Raw genomic sequence first — 22,839 nt, 5'->3', positions numbered from 1 at the left:
GCTCTCCATAGAAAACCGCGACGAAACCCAACACTTAAGAACGCCTATGCGCCCGGCTTCCCTGGGTGAGGTAACTCGAGTACTCTGGTGCTCCCGTGGGTGTTGACTCTCGAAGTGTCCTAGTTTAAAAGGGTTTTACCGTAGTCCATCTGGAAGTGTCCTTAATCAACTACTTTGTAACTTTTACGTTCCCATTAGAACTCTATGGTAACCCGCAACTGTGTTTAGACACTGCACGTGACTCCCGTGGGCCTCCTACTTCCAATCCTTTGGTTGTCCAGTGTAGCCCCAGCAATTCCCTAGGCTCTAGGCCTATTCACCATTCCTGAAGTGGTTCTTATACCACTTACTGTGAGACCACTTATGGTTTGTGAGACCCCTAGGGCAGAATTATATTTGTGCAACTTAAAGTATGCTCAATGAGTCACTTGTAATGTATCTCGATCTCTGACCTCATAAAGAGTGCAGAGGGGTTGTGTTAGTAATAAATACATATATATATTGTATATACCTTGTGTGGTGTCCTTTCATTTGGTATTCAAGGGATTGTAATTGGTAAAACAGCTTGCTTCACATGCTCTCTGAAGTTTTAGCCTAAGCCTGCTGGTCCATGCTACCACTAGGATAGCTGATCTATAAGGTTGACTTTACAACCACCATCATAAGGGTCGTTTAGACTGGTGCAAGGTGCCCACTAGAATAGTGGACATCATATGCCAGGCTAACTTCTCACATCACCAACCGTCGGGAAGACTACACTCTGCCTACCTATCACTGGCCCACACTTACCGAAACCACTGAACTAAAAGTGGAGGACGCTCCTTCTGCATTGCTGCAAAGACCTGGAGCTGCCTCCCCATGCAGCTCAGGACCATCACCATCAAGGCCTGGCTGTTCAAACGAGCCATCTGGGATCAGCAAGCGCCTGGATACCCTATCCATGATTAGACACACTTTATTAATCCTGATTGGGGAACATCCTTTACGACGCGAATTTTACTCTGCAGTGCTTTTACGACGCGTCCGTTACAACGCAAGTCGTAACCACGACTTGCGCTGGAGTGCGCTAGAGGATTAAGAATAGTATATTTACTATTCCAACACCTTCCCTAGTGTCCATGGGGACTGGTGTTAGAATAGTAAATTATACCATTCTCAATCCGCGCCCCCAACGCAAGTCGTGGTAACGACTTGCGTTGTAAAAGCACGCGTTGTGACGGTACGCGTCGTACTGTCATACATCCATCCTGATTTATTGATTGATCCAGCACTAACATTAACAAATCTACAAGCTGCTAATGGACATAGCCGTTCACAATGATTATTTTTGTACCGTGCTTAGTTACTCAAATAACCAAATATCCTATGCATGAAAGTACCACTAACTCTGTGTTACATTCATTTAGTTTATGTGTGCAGATATCAGGTATTTTAAAGATACACATATTTAAAATTGTGCAATGAGTGGCTACTGGGGACTTATTTATACCAAGTTCTAAATGAAGAAAACACCTCATAGATGCACCAGTGGAGCATTGGCAAAATGTTCACCACATGCCCTAATATGAAATCTTTACAGTTCACTCAATTGCCTGAATGCATATGTGATACAGGGGAAAGCTGTTACTGTAGTTAACGCCTAAAGCCTTCCCTGAAGGGTGACAGAAACTGAAGAGGACAACTTTCAATGCGTACAGCTCAACTAATACTGACCCGAACATCAGTGAGTAGATACATCACAAATCTGTCAGTTGGAGTAGGGAGCCGTAATGTCATCAATCACACTAAGATTGAAATTTTGTTTTAAGAACTGTGAATCAAATGTAATCTGCTTCTCGCAGCAACAGATTACATTTGTTTAATTTTTTTGCGACGTCAACAATACAACCTGAAAAATTCTAGGAAATGCATGGTGATACTTAGTTTTCTGATTAGATGGTCATACTAGACTGTACATAGAGCTGCAATAAACTCTTGACCTGTAGGATCATCAGGTTCGATTACTTCACCAAAAAAAAAAACGCACTCGTCAGAGGTAACCAACTCCAGGTTTGAAGAATTGTTTTCTAGCTGCAAAAGAAAGGATACTATTCAAACTGCATTTTCTCTAGCAATGGTCGTCTGACATGAAGGACATCCTTAACACACTGCATTTTCCAATGTTTTTATTGGAAGGCCTAGACACGGCAATAAGGTATAAACCATAATGAATGTTTCTGTAAAAGAAAGCAAAAGGCGTACTACTGTTAAATGTAACCGAGATTGTTTTATACTTACCACTAACAGGTGACACATTGTTCTTGCATTACATACTGAACAAAGGGCATCAGGTGCCTGCTTTGTAAAGCCTACATGCTATGTGAAGTGTTTATGGTTGTTTAAAGATGACAAGTTTAATACGAAAAGACTGCATCACTTTTCTGCTATAATGAATACGCCTTCCCAAAGTATTCGTTCAAGCCTACAGCAAAAAAATAGCATCTCATGAAGTAGCTAGTACGGTTCTTTATTCCTTAGACTTGTTGGATGAGAGCGCTAGCATCGTAGATTGATCAGACACAGGAGTAAATTACAAACTGAGAGCAAACGTAGACCCAAAACAACTATAAAAACTGCATTTCTGATAAGGTAGAAAGGCTAAAATGGCAGCCTTCACAACTTACAAAAGAGAAAGGTCTGGTGGGCACAGTTTGGTTCCATGTGCCATTTTTGAAGTCTATAGTAGTGAAGATGTCACTTTAGGGATGCGCACTGGTTTACGTGACTCAATAGGTTTTTTTTTTGCTTCGTTTTAACTTTTTCGAGTGTGAGGTGTGCAGTGCAGCTAGAAGGCTGTTGCCAAAAGGACTTGGTTATCCTCACTGGTCCTATACTTGTTCCTTTTATTTAGTATCGGCCAATAAACCATTTTGAAAATTTCCCCCATTCACAGGCTCCAAGAAATAGAGGTTGAAGAGCATGTCACATAAATAGATAAATAAAAAGACAAATCGTCCCAAAATCCATCCATATTATGTTATTCTAAGCAGACTACTGTCCCAGGACTGTGCTAATGCTATAGAATCCCAGCAGAACTTAATTTGGCCTGGAGAGTCTGTCCATTTCAATTGTTATTTATTTAATAGAGCAATCGGTAGAAAATACGTATTCCTGATGACTGATATAATATCTGATGTAATTAAGTCCCAGCCCCACATTGCCATCCTCTCTTGTGTCTCCAATAACTCTATTCGGTGAAGTTATGGTTCCCAAAGAAAGGTTCCCTGTGGGACTGTGTTGATACATAATGCACTATATGTTGCAAATTCTCCTTTCCCAGTTCATTACGCGGAAAGTCTAGCAGTGGCAATGATCCACTTATCAGCCAACAAGAATGCTTGCAAAGTTGACCGCTCACTGCTGACATCCGCGTGCGGCCTGCAGGTTATTAGGCTGGTGCCAAGCTAACTCAACCTTTCATCCTTCCAAGGTTGGTAAATTGTTGTAAAACTCTTTTATGCGTATCGTTTAGTGTTTGTTTTTCCTCTTACCTGGAATGCTGGAAGGTTTCTTTTACATTCTGGAAAAGCAGCTGCTAGCAGCACTAGTGTCTGATTAATAGAACTGGGTGAACAAGGTAACTGCTGGTTGAAAGGTTGCCTCTTTTCTCCCAAGGATTGAGGTGGGGTCCTGAGAAAAGACAATCCTCTTCGGTGTCAGAATTCTAGTCCCCAGAACAGGCCAGGGAGTGCAAGATATGTAGTAAGTTTCTGATCAGGCAGAAGGGATCAGTATGAGAGATTTGTCTCCTACATGATCCAGGAAATTGCAGGCTTTGTTCACAGGTGAACAATGGAATGCACAGAAAGAACTGGGGCAGTCTACTTGGAAAAGAGGCCTATATGCCTGCCCTGGGCTCGGGATAGCCTTCAAGGCCAATGGTCAATGTTGGGGGAGAAGATGATAAGAGGATAGGCTGTTGTGTCAGGAGGTTTCATAGAAGAAGCAGACATAATCTGCAAGAGAGGGTAAACTACCTTCACCCCACATCCGTGACCCCGCATGCTGTCACAACGCGGTCGTAACGACGACCGCATTGTGACAACTCATACCATTACTCCGCAAGTCGTTACAACGACTTGCGGAGGGGGGAGAAGGTGTTGGATTTAAAATCCAACACCTTCCCTAGAGTCCGCACAGACTGGATTTGGAATACAAAATTTTACTATTCCAACATCCAGCACCCCCCCTCCGCAAGTCATTGTAATGACGTGCGGGGTAATGGTATGCGTTGTCACAACGCGGTCGTTGTTACGACCGCGCTGTGACAGCATGCAGGATAATGGTATGCGGAGTGAAGAGGCATATTCGCAAGAGAGTGGTGAAGTGTGCTAAGGCAAAGCAAAACCTTTCAAAACAGCCCTGTTCAGGCTCTCCAACATCCTTGCTCACCAGATAACCATCCTCATAGGGATGCTTCAGGAGCACAGGCCACAGGCAAGGCAATTCCCGCTCCCTCAACTTCAGGGCTGTTGTTCCTATGAGGAATGTATGTGGCGACAATGCCCACATCACTCAAAACCCATACTCACAAAATTGTGGTGTTCTGCCACTAGTGACCACACAGCAGGCAAGTAACACTTGTGTGCCATGTTTGTAAGCCGAAGGGTTCATCAGAGCAGCCAATAACCCAACACTACTGCGACCCGGTCGGCAACTGTAGATAGGTGAGGTGAAGTCAAACCTTTAGTTTGGCTGCCTCATAATTCAATATTTAAATCACTCATTTAAGGTTACTCAACCCAAAAGACTTGCCTGTACTGGATTCTTCTCAACTGTCTCAAGATCACCTACCCCCGCCCTGGTTATTGCCAAGAAATGATAAATATCTGATCAGTGTTGTCTGCTCAAAGTACACCCCTATAGTGTGGCGTTCTGTCACCCATGATGCATTGTACCTATAAAAACTGGTATTTTCATTCTATAATAGCACGTTTTTTAATAAATGTATTGTATTTTAAAGTGTTTTCGACATCAAAATAACGTGCTCTGTTTTTCTCACCGTCAATTAATTCAGGAGAAAAAATAGGCTAGCTGATTTTAAAGGGGCATGCTGACATATTTCACCAGCATATGTACATACATCTCCCACTTCAAACCACAGTATTAAATGGAACAGTACTCCCATGCTCTACAGCCGATTGTCGAGGCTTAGTTGATACAAAGGTGGTAACTTGGCAAGGGTTTTAAACACTGGCGTTGTGTCTATATCTTTGTGGTCGATGGGTGACCGCAGCTTGAAGTTCTGAAGAATTGTGGTGAAAAACAGGAACAGTTCCATTCGAGCTAGTCCTTCTCCAATGCACATCCGTTTCCCTAAAAAGAAGGCATAACCCGGTAAGCATTTAAACAGAAACATGTGGCACTTCAATTTTATCAAATAAAATTCACCAAACTAATTAATTCTCCTTGCTTTAAAGGTGCCTAATGGCTTACCTACTTCTAGTCACAAGTTTCTGATGTAAAACCGGTCTGAGCCCTCTTTTTCTAAAATACTCCATGTCTGATAGCTTAGGTATGAGCTAAAACGTGTATGTGGGCAGAAAGCATTTACATAAGCAGGTTAACTCTACCAGCATACCAAGCTCCTCCTCTTGGTTTTCTTAACACTTTCAACGAAATTAGTGGGAGACCGGGAGTAGTGTATATGCTTATGCCTTGTGTTTGTCCCTATTTGAGGGGTGGCATTCCTCCGTTATGGATTTCAATTTGTTTTGTGGGTGAAGTAAATATGGATAATTTTATATTCCTAAAGTGTTTGAAACTGTTCTTGAATTCCTCAATTCAAACAGCTCGGGGCCTACTGCCGTTTTGTCTGTCGCTGTGAAGGCATTTTTTAAAAAAATGTATTTATTTATTTATTTATTTATTTATTTATTTATTTATTTATTTATTTTTCTTGAGCTGACCTAGCCTCAAGGGCAGCTAGGTGCCTTACAGAGAACATGCTGTAAATACAAATAACATGACATTAACAGGAGATTGGGAAGAGACTTGTAATGTTGTGGTCTTCCAGTGCTTCCTGTGTCTTTTAGTTTCAGCTCCCTCTTTCAACCCCAGCGTGATGTCTGATTCAGATACATAACAATAAACATGGCTGCTGCAGGGGGAACAACCTTTATTTTTATTTTTTTTTAATTTCAAAAGTTTTTATTGGTTGTTTCAGCATAGACATAAAAAAAGTAAATCCATTAGCGTAATATGAGTCATAAATTTACGAATCAAAATTACTGTACGCTACAATATATCATAGTAAATGTCAGTACAAAAGTACATGGCTGGCATCTAGCCTAGAACAGTAGAGCACGTATCTCGTACTCAATAACAATTTAGTAACAGACATTGTATTACAACAGCATATTACTCATTCATTAAGGACAATTTTCTACGATAGTTAATAGTGCAATGAAGGTAGTCGGGGAGCATATGTTGGTGGGTCGTGGACGGAGTGTGGGCCATTTTAAGGTGGCTTATGTGACGTGAAGTAGTTATCAAGAGTCGACCATAGTTTTCTCATGGGAGGGCGCCACGGTGTCTGAAGGAGTGCAATATTGTCTGCTCCACGTAAGCTGATTATCCAATTCAGCCACCCTGCGTAATTGGCTTTGCTGGTATCTTTCCAGTTGCTGAGGACTGTCTTAACCGCCGCCGAGAGGAGGAGGTCAAGTAATGCCCTATCATCTGTATCAAGGGATGGGTCCTGGGTGAACCCGAAAACTAGGTAAGGGAGCTCTTTTACCGGTGAGATGTGGAATAGCTTTAGAGATCAATTCGAATATCTTTCCCCAGAATTGTGCCACGCAGTCGCATTCTAGGATTATGTGTGACAAGTCACCCTCCGCGCGTTTGCAATTCCAGCAAAAGGCATCTGGGGTGAGGTTGTGTGCAAATAATCGCGCTGGGGTCCAGAAGGCCTTATGTAAGAGCCAGTATTTGGTCTGTGACAGTGTAGGGCTGATTTTGTGTCTCGTGCAAGATATCCATGTGTTGGTCCAATCTGAGTCTGTGATTGGCCTGGATGAAAGGTTATTCCAGAATTGTGTAATTGGGGCAGTAAGGCCAGATTGTTGGGGACGGCTGAGTCTACAGAGAAAGGGAACCTGGTGTCCTAGTCTGTTTAGTCTGGCAAGGTATGGCGGGAGTGAGGGTGGTGTCGGGGAGAGTTTGGTTTTGGACAAAGCTGTTTTTACGTTTAGGAAGTTATAGAATTTAATTGGTGTAAGATCGTATTTGATTTGTAGGGCACTGAAGGGAATAGGGTATGCCCCCGGGTACAGCTGGTATGGGAACAGTATGCCTTTTTTGATCCATGTCTCGTTGTGCATGGGTTTACCCTTGTACATAATGTTACGGTTGTCCCAAAGGGATTCCCATCGTGAGCCCCGAATGCTGTTTTCTAGAATTCTATCAAACTTCAGGAGAGCAGATTTTGTGTTATGAAATATTGATTTAGAGTGGGTCAGCTTGTTCAGGTTAGATGAGAGAGCCGCGCTAGGGGAGATACCGTCTAGAATTTCCTCCTCAATTTCTAGCCATACTGGAGTATAGTCAGGTGAGGGAGCGAGCCAGTGGGCTCCTTGTTTGGCTAGGAATGCAGCCTCATACCTTTTAAAGTCTGGCAAATTGACCCCACCCGCGGATTTGTCTAAGCGAAGTTTTTTTATGCTGATTCTTGCCCTTTTCCCTTTCCATAGGAAATTAGAGATGGCCATGTCTAATTTGTGATAGAAGTCAGATGTGAGGGTTAGTGGGAGCATAGATATGAGGCAATTAACTAGAGGTGAAATCATCATCTTGATGGTCTCCACCCTACCCCACCAAGTAATGAAGCGGGGGGACCACCCCTCTAGTTGTGTCTTGATTTTATTTAAAGTGATTTTTTCATTTCGATGGAGGGTCTCCATGAGTGAGTCACCAAACTCGATACCTAGATATTTCACAAACTCTGGTTGCCAACATAGCCCTGAGTCTCCCAGCACCTCTTTGGTGGTTAAAATATTGAGTGGTTTGACCTCAGATTTATCCCGGTTGAGTTTGTATCCTGAATGGGGAGAGTAATTATCTATGGTGGTCATTAGTCCAGTGATGGAAGATTCTGGTGATTCCGTTACAATCAGGATATCGGCCGCTTAGGCGGCAAGTTTGACGCACTTATCTCCGAATTTCGCACCTTTGATGTTTTCATTTTTTTTTATATGTGTAATTAGGGGTTCCATTGCCAAAAGGAAAAGTGAGGGGGAGAGGGGGCAGCCCTGTCTTGTCCCTTGTTCCAAGGGAAAGGGGTCCGACAATGAACCATTTATAGCAATGCGTGCGGAAGGTGAACAGTATAGGGCCATAACCAAATCAGTGAATGGTTCACCCAGGTTAAAGGCGGACATGCAGCTCTTGAGGAAATACCAGGAGACTCTGTCGAACGCCTTCTCTGCGTCGAGGGTAATGGCTACGGCCGGGGCTGCGAGAATTCTGGCTTTTTCAATGACGTGACAGAGGATCCTCGTATTATCGTTAGACATGCGCTGTTTCATGAAGCCTACTTGTGATGTACTAATTAGCTTTGGGAGTTGTAAATTTAGACGTGTGGCGAGGATCTTTGCGTACATTTTGCAATCTAAGTTAATTAGGGAGATTGGCCTGTAATTTTTGGTTAGCAGAGGGTCTTTACCATCTTTAGGTATGACTATGATGGTAGCTTCACTCATTGAATTGGTAATACCTTTTGTTACGCTAAAGGATTGGAATAGTTTTAGGAGAGTTGGGCTCAGGGAGTTCGTGAGTTCTTTATAGCAGCTGGCTGAGAACCCATCAGGGCCCGGTGCTTTCTTACATTTAAGCGTTTTAATGGACGCTGATACTTCCTGTAGGTTAATCGGAGAGTTCAGTGTGTCCTTGTCAGCATCGTTGAGTTTAGGAAGACCCAGTGAGGTTAGGTATCTGTTACACTCTTCCGATTCAAAGTCTAAGTTATTTTTGTACAAGTCTTGGTAAAATGATTTAAATGTATTAAGAATTAGGTTCTGCTTTGTTTGGATGACATTGTTGCTATCTTTAACTGAGGCGATGTTGAATTGCTTATTTTTATGTTTTAGATATGACGCTAAGATCTTTCCAGCTTTGTTGCCCTCACACGTTCTTAGAGCCTTAAACTTATTGGCCCAGACCCCCGCCCTTCTACTGAGTATCGAGTTGTATTCATATTTGAGTTTGGTGAGGTCGTTTAAAATCATCGAGTTTTGGAGATCTGCCATATGGGCGGTTTCCAGCTTTTTGATGTTACCTTCCAGAGTGGACAAGTCTTTGTTTAATTTTTTGTTAGCTTGAGCTCGAATGCCTATTATTACTCCTCTCAGAGTGGCTTTGAGTGCCTCCCAAACATTCGCTATGTCTGAGTCGGGGGTGTCATTAAGTTTGAGGTAGTCTAGGATGGCATCCTCGATCTTTCGTTTGTTTTCCGGCTCAGAAAATATTTCGTCATTGAATCTCCATCTTTTAGGGGGGAAAATGGAACTGGAGCCCACTAGTTTGGTCTGTATGCTTGAGTGGTCGGAAATCAGTTTAGGGGCAATACTGGTTTCTTCTATGAGGTGAGTGAAGGGGCTATTAATGAGGATATAATCTATCCTCGAGTAGGAATTGTGAGGAGGCGAGTAGAAGGTGTAATCTCGGCCGTCAGGGTGTTGGAGTCTCCATGAGTCGTGTAAGTTGAATCTGGAGCATAGGCGGTGTAAACTAGTATGTGAACGTGTAGGGTGGTAGGCGCAATTCGAGTGGCGATCGGTGATTGGGTCTAGTGGCAGGTTGATATCACCCCCCATAATTAGTAGTTCTCCCTGGGGTATGCAGTCTAGGGTCGGGGCTAGTGAATCCCAAAACTCTGGATCGTCATTGTTGGGGCCATATACGTTCAAGACATGGATATGATCCTCGTTTCTCTGAAGGTGTGCCATGACGAAGCGGCCGTTATTATCGTGAGTGTGTGAAACTACGGAGATGTTGGATTTCTTAGCTATTAGTGTAAGAACCCCCCTCTTTTTGCTAACTGCTGCAGAGCAAAGATTGTGAGATATCCAATGCTGGTTTATAAAGTCAGCGTCATCTTTTGACAGTTTAGTCTCCTGCAGGAGTAGGATGTCACCCTTGGATTTGGCCAGATACTCCAGAACTTTTCTCCTCTTGACCGGATGATTGAGACCTTTAACATTGAGGGAAACAATATTAAGGCCCTCCGAGATAGATGTATTACGAGCCATTGGTTACTATGGTGTCGCTCTTGTTCAGGCGTTATATTGTTGAAGAGTAGGTTAGAGGGTGGTGGGTGTGTGTTGAGTATGAATGAGTAAGCTGCTTCATTGGTTCTGTACTGTCTCGCGTGTATTGCTGTTACAATGGTGTCGATTGAGCAGACGCATTTCGGGTTTGTGGTGAACATGATACTGTAGACTATTACTGGGGATAGGCTAGTAGCACAATAGGTTAGACCTCTGTGTGTGCTCTGAGAGGGCACTGTAAAGGGGGCAGGATGCACACCTTGTGTTCCTCATTTCTCAAGCTTGTCTTCTTGTGTCCGAAAAAGTGCGTGCTGATTGAATCAAGTGCCATGCCCTATCGGCACTAAAGTTATAGACATCACTGTCGTGGGGCTTCATCACGCCCCAAACAATAGCACTGCTGAATGTGCGAATTCCGCCAATATTTATTTGTTTATTCACCATAATCCAAGTTCATCCATGTACTCCATAATATTCAACCTCATTTTAACTTATTCTCAAATTTTTATGCAAGTCCACATGCTGTGTGTTTATTCCATCCCCGGGGATGGAAGATGGAGTAAGGACAGACGATTTTTAACAACGCTTGGCAGTGACCCCCGAAGAAGGGCGTCGAGCCCGAAATGCATTGGCTACTTTTTAAAGAATAAAGAATAAACGCTGCCTGACATGAATTAATGCTTCAGTCCTGTTCATTCTAAAAGTCCGGATAGACGCAGAGTGAACAGTAAAAAATCGGAAATGGCATAAACACACAGCATGTGGACTCGCATAAAAATTTGAGAATAAGTTAAAATGAGGTTGAATATTATGGAGCACATGGATGAACTTGGATTATGGTGAATAAACAAATAAATATTGGCGGAATTCGCACATTCAGCAGTGCTATTGTTTGGGGCCTGATGAAGCCCCACGACAGTGATGCTCTGAGAGGGCCCCCATGAAATATCAGAAAGCAGTCCTTTTGCTGACATATAGTTGAGAAAAAGCATTAACCTCAAATAAAAAAAGCATGCTGAAAGAAACCAGATTTTTTTCTTCCCCCCCCCCCCCTTACCCCCTTCCCCCTTCCTCCCTCCCTCTCCTTCCCTCCCCCCTCCCCCCTCCCCTCTCAAAAGAACTTGGGAACTGCGACGGCATTGCCATCCATCTGCGGCGCAGGAAGGGGATAGAATGGTGGGTGGAACAGGGAACAGGTAACTAACAATATTCGATAGCTGTATGTAGTAAGCAGTATATAGTAGTGTTTGAGACACTGATAAATCGTGTGATCATGAAACTTAACTAAGCAGTGAAGTTTAAGAACATATTCAATAAGAGTAATAAGGAAAAGGTACCTGAACATGACCATTTAGCCACGCATACTGTGTACATTCATATGTGTAAAACATGCGTAATCAAAAGGTATGCACAATCAAAAGACAAGATGGCATGAGGGGACTTTCTACAGGTACAAATATAGTCTCTGAGAATCACCGAGTCCCTGGTAGGTTCATGGTGTTAAAGGTGATGGAGCAGAGCATACGCCCCGATTTCGGATTAAAGAGCACAAAGCGAGTTCCATTCTAAAACACTTGATAAGGATATTAGTGGATGTGCAGGTGACCTCGGTATGAACACTGAGAGGTCTTACCTGACGGAGTCAATCAGATCAATTCAAAGCCTCAACAGAAACTGAAGCGGAAGAGGCAGCAGAATGTTCGGCTGCTCAAGGGTGGAGATTATTTCGACTTACTATCTACTGTAAAAGATACTGAACAATGAGAACACTATGAACTTCAAGTTAGAGGCTTGAGATTGTTCTGTGAGACACACCCATGACCAGAACCCGAGTTTATATTTTCTTGCGAGTTGGTCTTCCGTTTGTTTGAAGAGCCGTTGGACAAGTCCATGCTCTGCGGTGGAGAGTCTCCGATGAATTGTGCCAGTGCGTTGGGGTCCGTGAAGAATTTCGGTTTGCCCTGTATGATGATTCTGAATTTCGCCGGACCAACAAAGGAGTACTGAATGCCTTTCGATCTAAGTTTTTCTCTCAGGGCCAGGAAGCCCTTCCGGACTTCGAGTGTGTCTTTCGAGTAGTCCTGGGTGAAAGTTATATTATGGCCTTACCAAGTGACTTTGTGATTGCGTCTTGCGAATTGAAGTATAGCTTCCGTATGCTGGTACCTCAGTGGTTTGCATATCAGTGGACGCGGGCCTCTGTAGCCGTGAGGGATGTAGCTGGGAACTCTGTGGGCTCTGTCGAGTTCAAACTCGTGGTGGAAGGAAATCCCTGTTATCTTCGGAATCCATGCTTCTAGAAAGTCTACGCAGGAATTCGCATCTTTCTCTGCATTTTCTGGGATTCCAAAAATGCGCACGTTGCCCCTTCTGATTCTGTCCTCCAATTCCGCTAACTGGCGTCTGAGTTGGTCCGTTGATCCCTGGAGTTGCTGTATGGAAGTGGATGCAGTATTGGATTTGTCTTCTAAGTCACTAATTCTCTGTTCCGCTTCATCTATGCTTTTGTGTACAGAGCTCATGTCAGCTCTAATTGCAGTAAGTTCCAGCTGCATAGAGTCAGTGTTGGATTTGGTTGACTTTGCTAGGTCGTGTACCTCTGCCAGTTTTTTCAGGATTACCTCTAGGGTACTGCTGACGTCCGCCCTCGATTTAATAGGAGAGTCCGACAATGAGCGTTCCGGTTTCACCTTTTTGTTGTTTTTCTTCTCATCCCTGTCCGCCATTGTGAAGGAGATTCGTGTGTGGTGGACGCTATTGCGACGTCCTTCCAGTTTGCGAGAAAGGACAGGGTGGCCTGAAGGATGTCAAAGCGCTGGTCGAGGTAGGTCGTCAAACAGAGACCCCAAGGTTGTGACTTTAAAGCTCAGAGTTCTGGCAGATAGTGTCGGTGCGCTCCAGATAAGGTCTGGATCTCTTGCGCTGGACCTTTGGCTTTCAATTGGAGCGTGTAGAAAGCTAGCACTACTCAAATGATATATTACTTAATGCTGGTTAATTTTCATACGTCATGCTCTGCTTGTGGCTGTATCTCTATTTGTGGCTGCAACTCCAAGAGATATTGTGGCATTAGGAGTGGTAGGTTAGGCTATGACACCTTGGGTCTGCAGGGCTGATTGAGCAACCCTCCCATTTGCTTAAAGTACACAGATCACTGTTTCTGCTTATCTTTCCTGTTTTCGCGCCAAAAAAAAGAGAACAATTTAACAGAGTCGCCATCTTGGGGTCAGGCGCCAGTGAAGGTAGGCTCCCTCTATTTTCAGCTATATCGCCGCTGGAAGTGCGCTCTCCCTATCAGGGGCTCCCTTCAGGAAGGCGTAGGGCAGAGACACTGTGCCGTTGGAGCATTCCGCTGGGTATTTGCGGTGATAGCAGCGCATTTGTAGTGCCCTACGAGCGAGGTAGCTGGCGGGCGGCCATCTTAGGGACAGGCAGGCGGGCACACGGAGTCACCGGTAATCACAAACCACGCCGGTTAGCTTAATTATTTCGCTTTCTGCGAGCCATCGATTGGCGCATCTTTCAAGGCTCACCTTCCCTCCGTGTGCGGCTCTCAGATCCGCCGCTTCCCGCCAGGAGACGTGCAGGTTGTCAGCGCTCCGCTCCGGGGCTCACTTCCAGTAGCGTGGCAGCATGTCTAATTCAGATACATAACAATAAACATGGCTGCTGCAGGGGGAACAACCTTTATAACGCAACTTTTAGCACACAGTGCTATTACAACGCAGACTTTAAAACGAAAACCATTACAACACATTACACTGGGGGGCGCTCTAGGATAGGGAATAGTTTTAATTTACTATCCAACACCTTCCCTAGTGTCCACGGGGACTGGTGTTGGAATAATAAATTAAAATATTCACTATCCAGCACCCCCCAGTGTAATGTGTTGTAATGGAATGCGTTTTAAAACTTGCGTTGTTACAGCATGCGTGGTAAAAGTATGCATTGTACAGCAAGTTGAACGTTCATATAACCACACGTTGCAATCAAGCCTAAGGAAGAATGCCTCTATCACTATCAGCCTTCTTAGATGATCCAGTCTCATCTCATCTTCAATTAAGAAACTTCTGCCCAGACCTTTAGTGCAACTAGATTTACAATATGCAGGTCTAAAATGAATTAGACATTTGACATCAATCAGAGCATGCAATCCATGACTGAATGTAGCTAAAAGGCTGGTGACTGGATACGTACAGCAAAATTTGAGTAGAAAAAAAGGAACATGGTTTAATAATGTTGGGTGGGTGTAAACTCGCAGAATAAACGTCAGAAGACCTGGCACATTTTCAGATGCAGACAAACTGTTGCAAAAGTTATATAGGGAAAGTTCTAAAGTTATACATGCAGGGTTGTTGGATTATCTGGTCTTTGCACAAAAAATGAGAAAGTGAAAAAATAGATATAAAGTCCAACCAGTTACTTCTCAGGATTTAAAGTTCAGTGCTATACTGTGAACACCAGGCAAATAGGAGTTTGCACAGGGAACAGAATTGTAACATGTCTAGTAATTGCCTCTAAGCTTTTATCTAGATACACCTATACATCTGTCCATTATGCACACCCCCGGATCAGGGACAAAGATGCAAAACAAACCTCTGTATTCCAGTGACCATTACTGTAGCCTCTAGCGTCCGATCTGACAGGTTCGGCATGCGCATACCGATCCCCAAGCCCTTCCATTTCTAAAGGCTAACTGTACTGGACTTGCATACCAATCCCCAAGGCACCACATTACTAAGCTGAAAATGACAAATATTTTAATAATTCACTACTAAATATGATGTTTTTTTACTATGATGCAAATCCCCTCTATTATACAATTGCAGTGCTCCCTGCGAGCCCCCAAGGCCAATATATAAAAGACCGTTTCCCTGCTACAAAGTTTACCTGCTACAACTATGCAAATCATTCTGTCAATTCAATTCAAAGAAGTCTTTATTCGATTGATTCATCATAAAAGACATAAAATACAATATATACAATATTAAAAACATCTAAAACCAGTATTAAATCACATGATCAGGCTTCTTATTGAATATATACAAGATTAACAGTTACACAGAAATTACCTACAAACATCAAGTACAGAAGACTGGGCATTTACCAGATAGCAGCCAACGTCATTAAGCCCCCAACTATTTACTTTTGATGAACCTTATTCTAAGCAACCAGGCCCACCCCAAAAATTTAGCTACCCCTACAACAATTATAGGGGTCAGATTCGTTTTTAAAATTCTACTTGCTTCAACAGCCGAGCTGGTGCCTATACTTCTACAGACCGGGCTTAACCATTTGATTCTTGGGTCAGAGTATAGTGGACACACATACAAAAAGTGGTTTACGCTTTCACTTTGACCAGGACACTTAGGACAATGCCCCGTCCCACCAGCTCCCCACTTTTTAGTAAAATCCCCTAGAGGCAGCGAGCCACATCTAAACTGGTGGAATAGTTTGCGATCCAGAGGCTTAGTTATAGCGTCCCAGTATTATTCGAGCTTGGCTGTGTCTTTAAAGTCAATAAAAAGTCCTGTAAGACTGCTAGGACAGATTCTCATATGTCTATTTTGAACCACCCAGTTCCAATAGTGCAATTTTAGATCTTTTTTGGATGGAAAAGTTGCAGTTTCGGGACTAGACCACAGGCCACCATACCCCAGGGCTGAAAGGGTAGAACTTAACTCCCTAAACCAGCCTATGTTTGAGGAACCTGAGCAGTCTTTAACCTCCAAGCAGGCCTTAGCATAAAGATGGAGTTCCGGCGTTGTCCATAGACGTCGCCAGAATGCCAGTGGACGAAATCTCGCTTGGTCCTCCACTGGTTGGCACCCAAGATCATATAAAAGCGGGATCCGCGGAGTTGACTGGGGCAGACCCGTTGCCATTCTTAGGAATTTATTTTGGGCAAGTTTCAAGGGGTCCAGTTTACTAGTGCCCCATAGTTCCGCCCCGTATAAAACTGAGGGTAGTACCTTTGAGCCATATATCTTAATTAGCGGAGAAATTGGCCTGGTAAAAGAGCTTTTGTGCTCTTTAATCATTGCACCACCTATCTGCAGGTGCTTTAAGGCCATAAGCTCGACCTGATGGGACCAACTAAGGGTCTCACTAAAGGTAACACCCAGGTAAGTGAAAAACTTGGTTTGTTCCAAAGGGGTACCCCCCATAGTAACCCTTGCGGTAATTTGCTTGTGCCCTCTTAAGACCATAAATTTGGTTTTGGACACATTCACTTCGAGCTCATGTTCGCTGCAGAAACACTCAAACCTCGACAGGGCTTTCTGAAGACCCTGTTTGGTTTGAGAGATCAAGAGAGTGTCGGCAGCGAACATGAGCAAGGGAATTTTCATTCCAGCTAAACTTGGAGCGTCCGTAGAATGATTTTCGAAGTACTTGGTAACTTTGTTTATGTATAAGGAAAAAAGGGTAGGGGCCAACACACACCCTTGCCTGACACCTTTGGCCACAGAAAATCTCTCCGTCACCTCCCCAGGTTTGCCCCAGCGCACTTGAGCATAAGTATGTGCATGTAAGTTCACCAAGATGCGTACCAGGGGGGGTGGCATGCCCAGATCTAATAGGCTTTTCCACAACCCAGCCCTCGGGACAAGGTCAAATGCAGACCTTAAGTCCACGAAGGCTGCGTATAGGTTGCCTTTGCCCAGAGAAACCGTCTTCCAGTAAAGAAGCATGAAACGAAAAGCCTGATCAAGAGTGCTCACATGAGATCTAAAACCAGCTTGGAGAGGGGTAAGAATATTATACTCTTCTATCCATTCCTGGATCCTGGCAAGAACAAGACGGCTTATGATTTTTTGCACCGCATCGATGAGACTGATCGGCCGGTAGTTGGATGGAACCGACCGATCACCTTTCTTATAGATAGGCAGAATTTCTGCTCCTGCCCAGGATTCAGGTACCCTAGCACCTGAGGCCAGGGCATTTGCCAGCTGCACTAAGTATGGTACCCAAAGATCATGGTCCTGTTGGAATAAATCTGCAGGAATGCAGTCGGGACCAGGTGCCTTTCCCCTTGGAATAGATTTCAAAACCAATTCAACTTCTCTAACCGAAAACACTAGGGGGTCTATCGACAGTGGCCAGCATAAGATATCCTGCGCACCTCTGAGGGATCTAAATTGATCCTCGAAGTATCGCACCCATTGTTGTTGATCAACAGAGGCTGGGCTCGGGTGATCGTCCTGGGACAAGCCCCATTTGAGTAGGTGCCAAAACTGTTGCGAGTTCCTATGGCCACAAGCATCAGTTAGAGATGACCACCGTTCTTCATCCCAAGCGGCCTTAGCAGAACGTTTAGCAACATTAAAAGCCTTCCTACATGATTTGGTTAGTGCAGGGTTCTTAAGTTTTAAAGCTTTGAACAGATCCACGTGGGTCCGTCGGCACTCATCATTGAACCAGTTTGATGATTTCTTAGGCTTCCTAATACCCTTTTTAGAAACAGAGTTAATAAACAATTTTTTTAGGGACATAAACAAACTGGAATGTATGTCAGTAATAATTGTGTTGATCCCCTCCTGAGTATCACATTTAGATATTTCAACCAGAGAGTTGGAGACCAGAGATCTAATCATTTCGCATGCTTCAACATCTACAGAGATCTTTGGCCAACAAACCCTCCTCATATCATTAGTGAGTACAACAGCCTCCTGAACTACGTTGGGCAGGCATTCAGCCGGCCCTGAAAAGCTATAATCCTTTAACTCCGCCACCAAAGGATCATGATCGCTTTCCGGACGTGATTTTACTTCCATGTCCGTTACCACAGGCCACAACTTTACATCCAATAATATGTAGTCGATACGACTGCTGTGTCTGCCATTACTAAAAGTGTGTATGCCCAACCTATCAGAGCAAACTCGTCCATTAAGGGCACGTAATCCCCGATCCAGGCACAGCCCTTTAATGAAAATAGCCGCTTTAGACCATTTTTTCATCGGGGCTAAATCAAGTTGAGGAATCCCCCAAGCCAGATCCTCTTCCTCAGTTAGAAGGCCATCATCCGAACTCAATGGTTCGAAGCAGGTGTTTAAATCACCCATTACAACCACATGACCAACTTCTGTGGTAACACCTAAAAATTCATCCAGACATAGGAGGGTAGATGAAACCCTACCTCCCTGGATGCCCCTAGCATATATGTTAATCAGCAATATATTCATCCCACTTGTAGATTTAATACTAACTATCAATATGTCAGGGCAGTCAATAAAAACTTCCTTAGCAGACACCCCCTCATATTGACGAACCCAAACAGACAAGCCACCCATAGCTCGACCTCTGTGACCTCTGATAGCTGGTTTACTAAAGTTCAGGTAACCAGAGATGAACACTGGTATGAGTGCCCAGGTTTCCTGAAAGGACCAGACGTCACCTTGGCGTATAAAATTGATCCAATCCGGAATACAAATACGTGACTCAATACCTGCTATATTCCAACAACCCAGGATGGTCCCATTTCTAAGTACTCGGTCGCTAGAAGTAGCTATAACAGAGGGGTGGGATTCATTGGTCAAAGGGACGACCTCCTCTTGCACAGGGGCGACTCCATTCATATCATCAGTGTAGGTACAGGGGGACCCACCCTGTGTACCTAACCCCGTTTTACCATACTCAGCAATATGATCCACGGATAACACTGTTTCGGGTACAATATCCGTAACATCGGACACACACAAATAAACAAAACCCCCTTTAATACATTGGTCTGCTTGGTCCTTAGAAGTTTTAACATGACAAAATGTATTATCTCGGGCATCCACAGTACCCTTACAATCTGGACTACCCTCTGTAACCCAAGATGGAATGGCTGGTCAATCATTAGACACCAGACCTGATAGAGGGTCATAGAGGTTCCTCAACGGGATATTCCAGTACTCATTGGGCTGTGTATATTTATTTTGTTGATTGTGAATGGGATATAGACTTTGGGGCTGTTTAAAGTGCGGAAAAACTGGGATAGGGGGGGGGAACAGGGAACATGGGCTTGTTGGGAAATGGGAAAGCTGGTGAAGCTGGAGGACCAAAGGGCTGGGGCTTAAAATTAACCCAGCTCGGAGTATGTGAGGAGCTATTATAGCTTGATTGTGTGTAGGAGCGAAACAGGGCCTCTGGGTTGAATTGAGGACCATAAAAGCTGGGAGTAAAATTGGTCCATTTAAGGGATTGTTGATCTCTTTTGGAATGATGTTGGCCAGGTGGTTTGAGCAGAGTCTCGGTATAAAAATAACTGAGATTCCGCGTGGAGATCCCCCCCTCATTGTTACCCACGTACCAATCCGTGAGATGGGTGACGACTCTGTGGTCCCTAAAATTAATAATCACTATATCCCCCTCTATATCCTTGGGGCGAACACCCACCCACTTACATCTTCTGACTGAAATAATGTCCCCATTGAGATGGGCAGGAAGGGGTCTATTAGTTTTCAGCCAGAAGATGACTTTGTTTTTTAAATTTTCATTGTTTTCCCGATTCCCATTAGAAATTGGAGGTACACCCGTCAGTATGGTCACAAAGTTGGCTGAGTCGGGGGGCAGATCCACATTATTCCTATGAAATAAAGGTTGTCTATGTTTGGGGTTGTCAGGTTTAACCGCCCCATTCTTTGCTGGTGGCACTAAGCCCCCAGTAGATGGTTTGTTAGAAACCACCAAAGGCTTCGTTTTGACAGACTTAGCTTTGGCTGCCAACACCGGGGCCTTGTCTTTTACAGTGCCTTCAATTTTTTTATTATTAGATTGGTGACTAGGGTTGATACTTATAGCACTAGGCACAATATTTGTAGCACAGGGATTGGATGGTAAGCCAGACTCCCCGTCCGAGCTTGTATGATGGGGTAAATCGACAGACGTCAATAGACGATGCATTTTTTCACCCAATATCCTAACACGCTCCAGCAGTGGCAGCATGTATGATTTTATAAGTTTCTCAAGGATGTCATAATTCTCCTTATTAAACCCAGTAACTACAACCTCAGGAGAGGTTGGATTTTGTGGGATAACTATAGGTGCCTCCACCCCAGGCTGTGCCAGAGGCTTGGTAATGGGATTAGTTGTAGAAGGAAAAGGGAATTGTCGACTGGAACCTTTTCTTTTGACCCCACCCTTTCTCCTTTTTTTCCTAGGAGGGGAGCACACAGCCTTATTGGCCGTGGTAGGCTTTGAACCAGCGTCACTAGTGTTAGATAACATAATATTCTCGCATGGATCAGCACAGTCTATAGACCGATTAGTTAATGTTGAGTGTAGATTAGGTGCCATAGACTGAACGACTGGGGTGTTAAGATCAATAAGGCTAGTAATGTCTGGAGATGGGCTATTTGCATGACCCACACTATTGGTACTGGAACGAGCTGGGGAAATATTAGGAAACCTAAATATACTGGGGATTTGGTCTATATCAAACAAGTCTGCTTCAATAGCCGTTTTTCCTTGAACAGCAATTTCCTGCATATTAGATGGATCTGATTGTGTAGACAGTGGTAATTTCTTTAGAAGCTCAATAGAGCGACGACGCTCAGCGCGTCTCTCAGCAAGTAGAAGTTCCTTATCAACCTCATTGTTTGCTTTCTTAAAAAATTTATCGAGTGGCCCAAGGAATGAAACACCCACTCCAGAAGGGAGGGAGCTATTCATATCAACGGCTGGTCTGTGTGTCACTAACTGAACACTAAACACAGGTTACTAATCCAAGCGGGCACAGCAGCAACAACATAGGATTGAAAAACAATGAAATATAAATGACAGTAACCTGGCCCAGCCCGGCCCCCTTCGGCCCCTGACGGCCGCAGACGGTCCCGCCCTTGTCCCGGGCTTCTCCCGGCGCTCACCCACGCGCTCCCGCGCAGCGGGACAATTCCAATATGTTTATAGTAGCTGAGAATAGGGGGGGGAGCCTGCAGGGAGAGCTGCCCAGGTGTGTGCGATGAGGGCGGGCGGGCGCTCCTGGGACTGGTAGTCCTGCGCCTCCGCTCCGCTCGCTCGCAGCCCTGCAAGATTGGTTACCCCCTCTACTGGCAGATTGTTTGGTGGAAAGTGCCCAGGCGACGCGGGACCCGCGGAGCGGGTACCGCGAGTTGCTGGATGAAGGCGGTGTGACGAAAGGAACAGATTCAGCTGCTGCTCGAAGGCTGCTGTCAAAGATTAAATCCACAGGTATTCACAGAGTGTCCCAATCCACAGGTATTCATTCTGTCTTAACTGTAAAGGTTACCATCTTTATTCATGAGTCATCTCGAGGACATTCACTACCTAACCAATTGGGCTTGTTAAATTTCAAACTGCTGGGCAGGTTGAAGAATTATTTTATGCTAAGCAAAAAACCCCTGATGAGGGCAAACAGTGTGAGCTCACGAGAAGAAGAGGAATGTATGAGGCAGGTTTTGCTCCAGAAGGTGCCAGAGAGTCCCCTGCGCTTTAATGGCTTGCTAATAGGCTTGGCAATTAAAATGACTTAATTGCTTTTCACCAATTTTTATTGAGCTTTTATGTCAACATTACAGCACAGTGTCATTTGCATTGCACGAAAATCAATTTAACAATAGCATGCAATATATTCCCATCTGCGCCTCATAGCACTATTGAATGGATGTATGACGTTACAACGCATGCTTTTACCACGCATGTTGTTACAACGCAGGTTTTACCACGCATACCATTACAACGCATTACACTTGGGGGTGCTGGATAGTGAATATTTTAATTTACTATTCCAACTCCAGTCCCCATGGACACTAGGGAAGGTGTTGGATAGTAAATTAAACTTATTCCTTATCCTAGAGCGCCCCCCCCCAGTGTAATGCGTTGTAATGGTTTTCGTTGTAAAACCTGCGTTGTAACAGCACTGCGTGGTAAAAGTTGCGTTGTAAAGGATGTTCCCCATATTGAATGTGTTATACCTGACAGGAGTTATTGGTCCCTTTTTTTACTTCAAAAAATGAAAAGAAACCTAATAATGAACCATTGGTCATGGAGTTACATTTCAACCGTATTTATTATGCTAGATAATTGAGGTGCATCTTAAGTATTGGGAACTATGCTAGCATGTCCCTTTCTTTGTAGCAACCCTGAGACAGAAGAGATGTTTCTCAGTGTATATGCTGAGTTGCTCACCTCTTAGTTACAAATATATGTAGCAGTGCCTTTACTATCTGTAGGAGGAAGAGTAGTAAAGGAATGGGAAGAAACCTGTTTGCGTCACATTAAGCAGCCGTGGCCAATGTAGCACCATTTTCTGGGATTTTAAGAAGGAATCCCATCCTAATATGTTCGGAAATCATGCAGTTAGATTTAGATCTCTACGAAGGCCTTAGTGTGTATGTCGAAACGCGTCGACAGGAAACCATCTATTTTTCTTAAAAACGACTTTTTATTGTGACAACATATGTATTAGTACAATGCTATTTTATCAATTTGGATCAATGTATTGATTTTTATCATATGTCTTTATCATATTAAAAATGTATTTTTTCATATTGAATTAGTTGTGTGTTTGCCTTAGTCTAGTGTGCCA

General features: G+C 43.9%; 1 protein-coding gene across 2 annotated transcripts in view; it reads right to left on the bottom strand.

Moving 5' to 3' along the window:
* Nucleotides 1–3,098: 3,098 nt before the first annotated feature.
* LOC147692168 (cytochrome P450 2C19-like) overlaps nt 3,099–22,839 on the bottom strand; it is a 405,626-nt gene continuing 385,885 nt past the window's right edge. For both annotated transcript variants that reach the window (XM_086938454.1, XM_086938456.1), the window contains exon 9: nt 3,099–5,355. In XM_086938454.1, the coding sequence (XP_086794580.1) occupies nt 5,171–5,355 (185 nt within the window). In that variant the 3' untranslated portion in view covers nt 3,099–5,170. The remainder of the gene's footprint in view (nt 5,356–22,839) is intronic.

This window comes from Lissotriton vulgaris, chromosome 9 (genome assembly GCF_964263255.1).
Source record: "Lissotriton vulgaris chromosome 9, aLisVul1.2, whole genome shotgun sequence".
In the NCBI taxonomy this organism is placed as follows: Eukaryota; Metazoa; Chordata; class Amphibia; order Caudata; family Salamandridae; genus Lissotriton; species Lissotriton vulgaris.
This window is presented reverse-complemented; position numbering and strand designations above follow the sequence as displayed.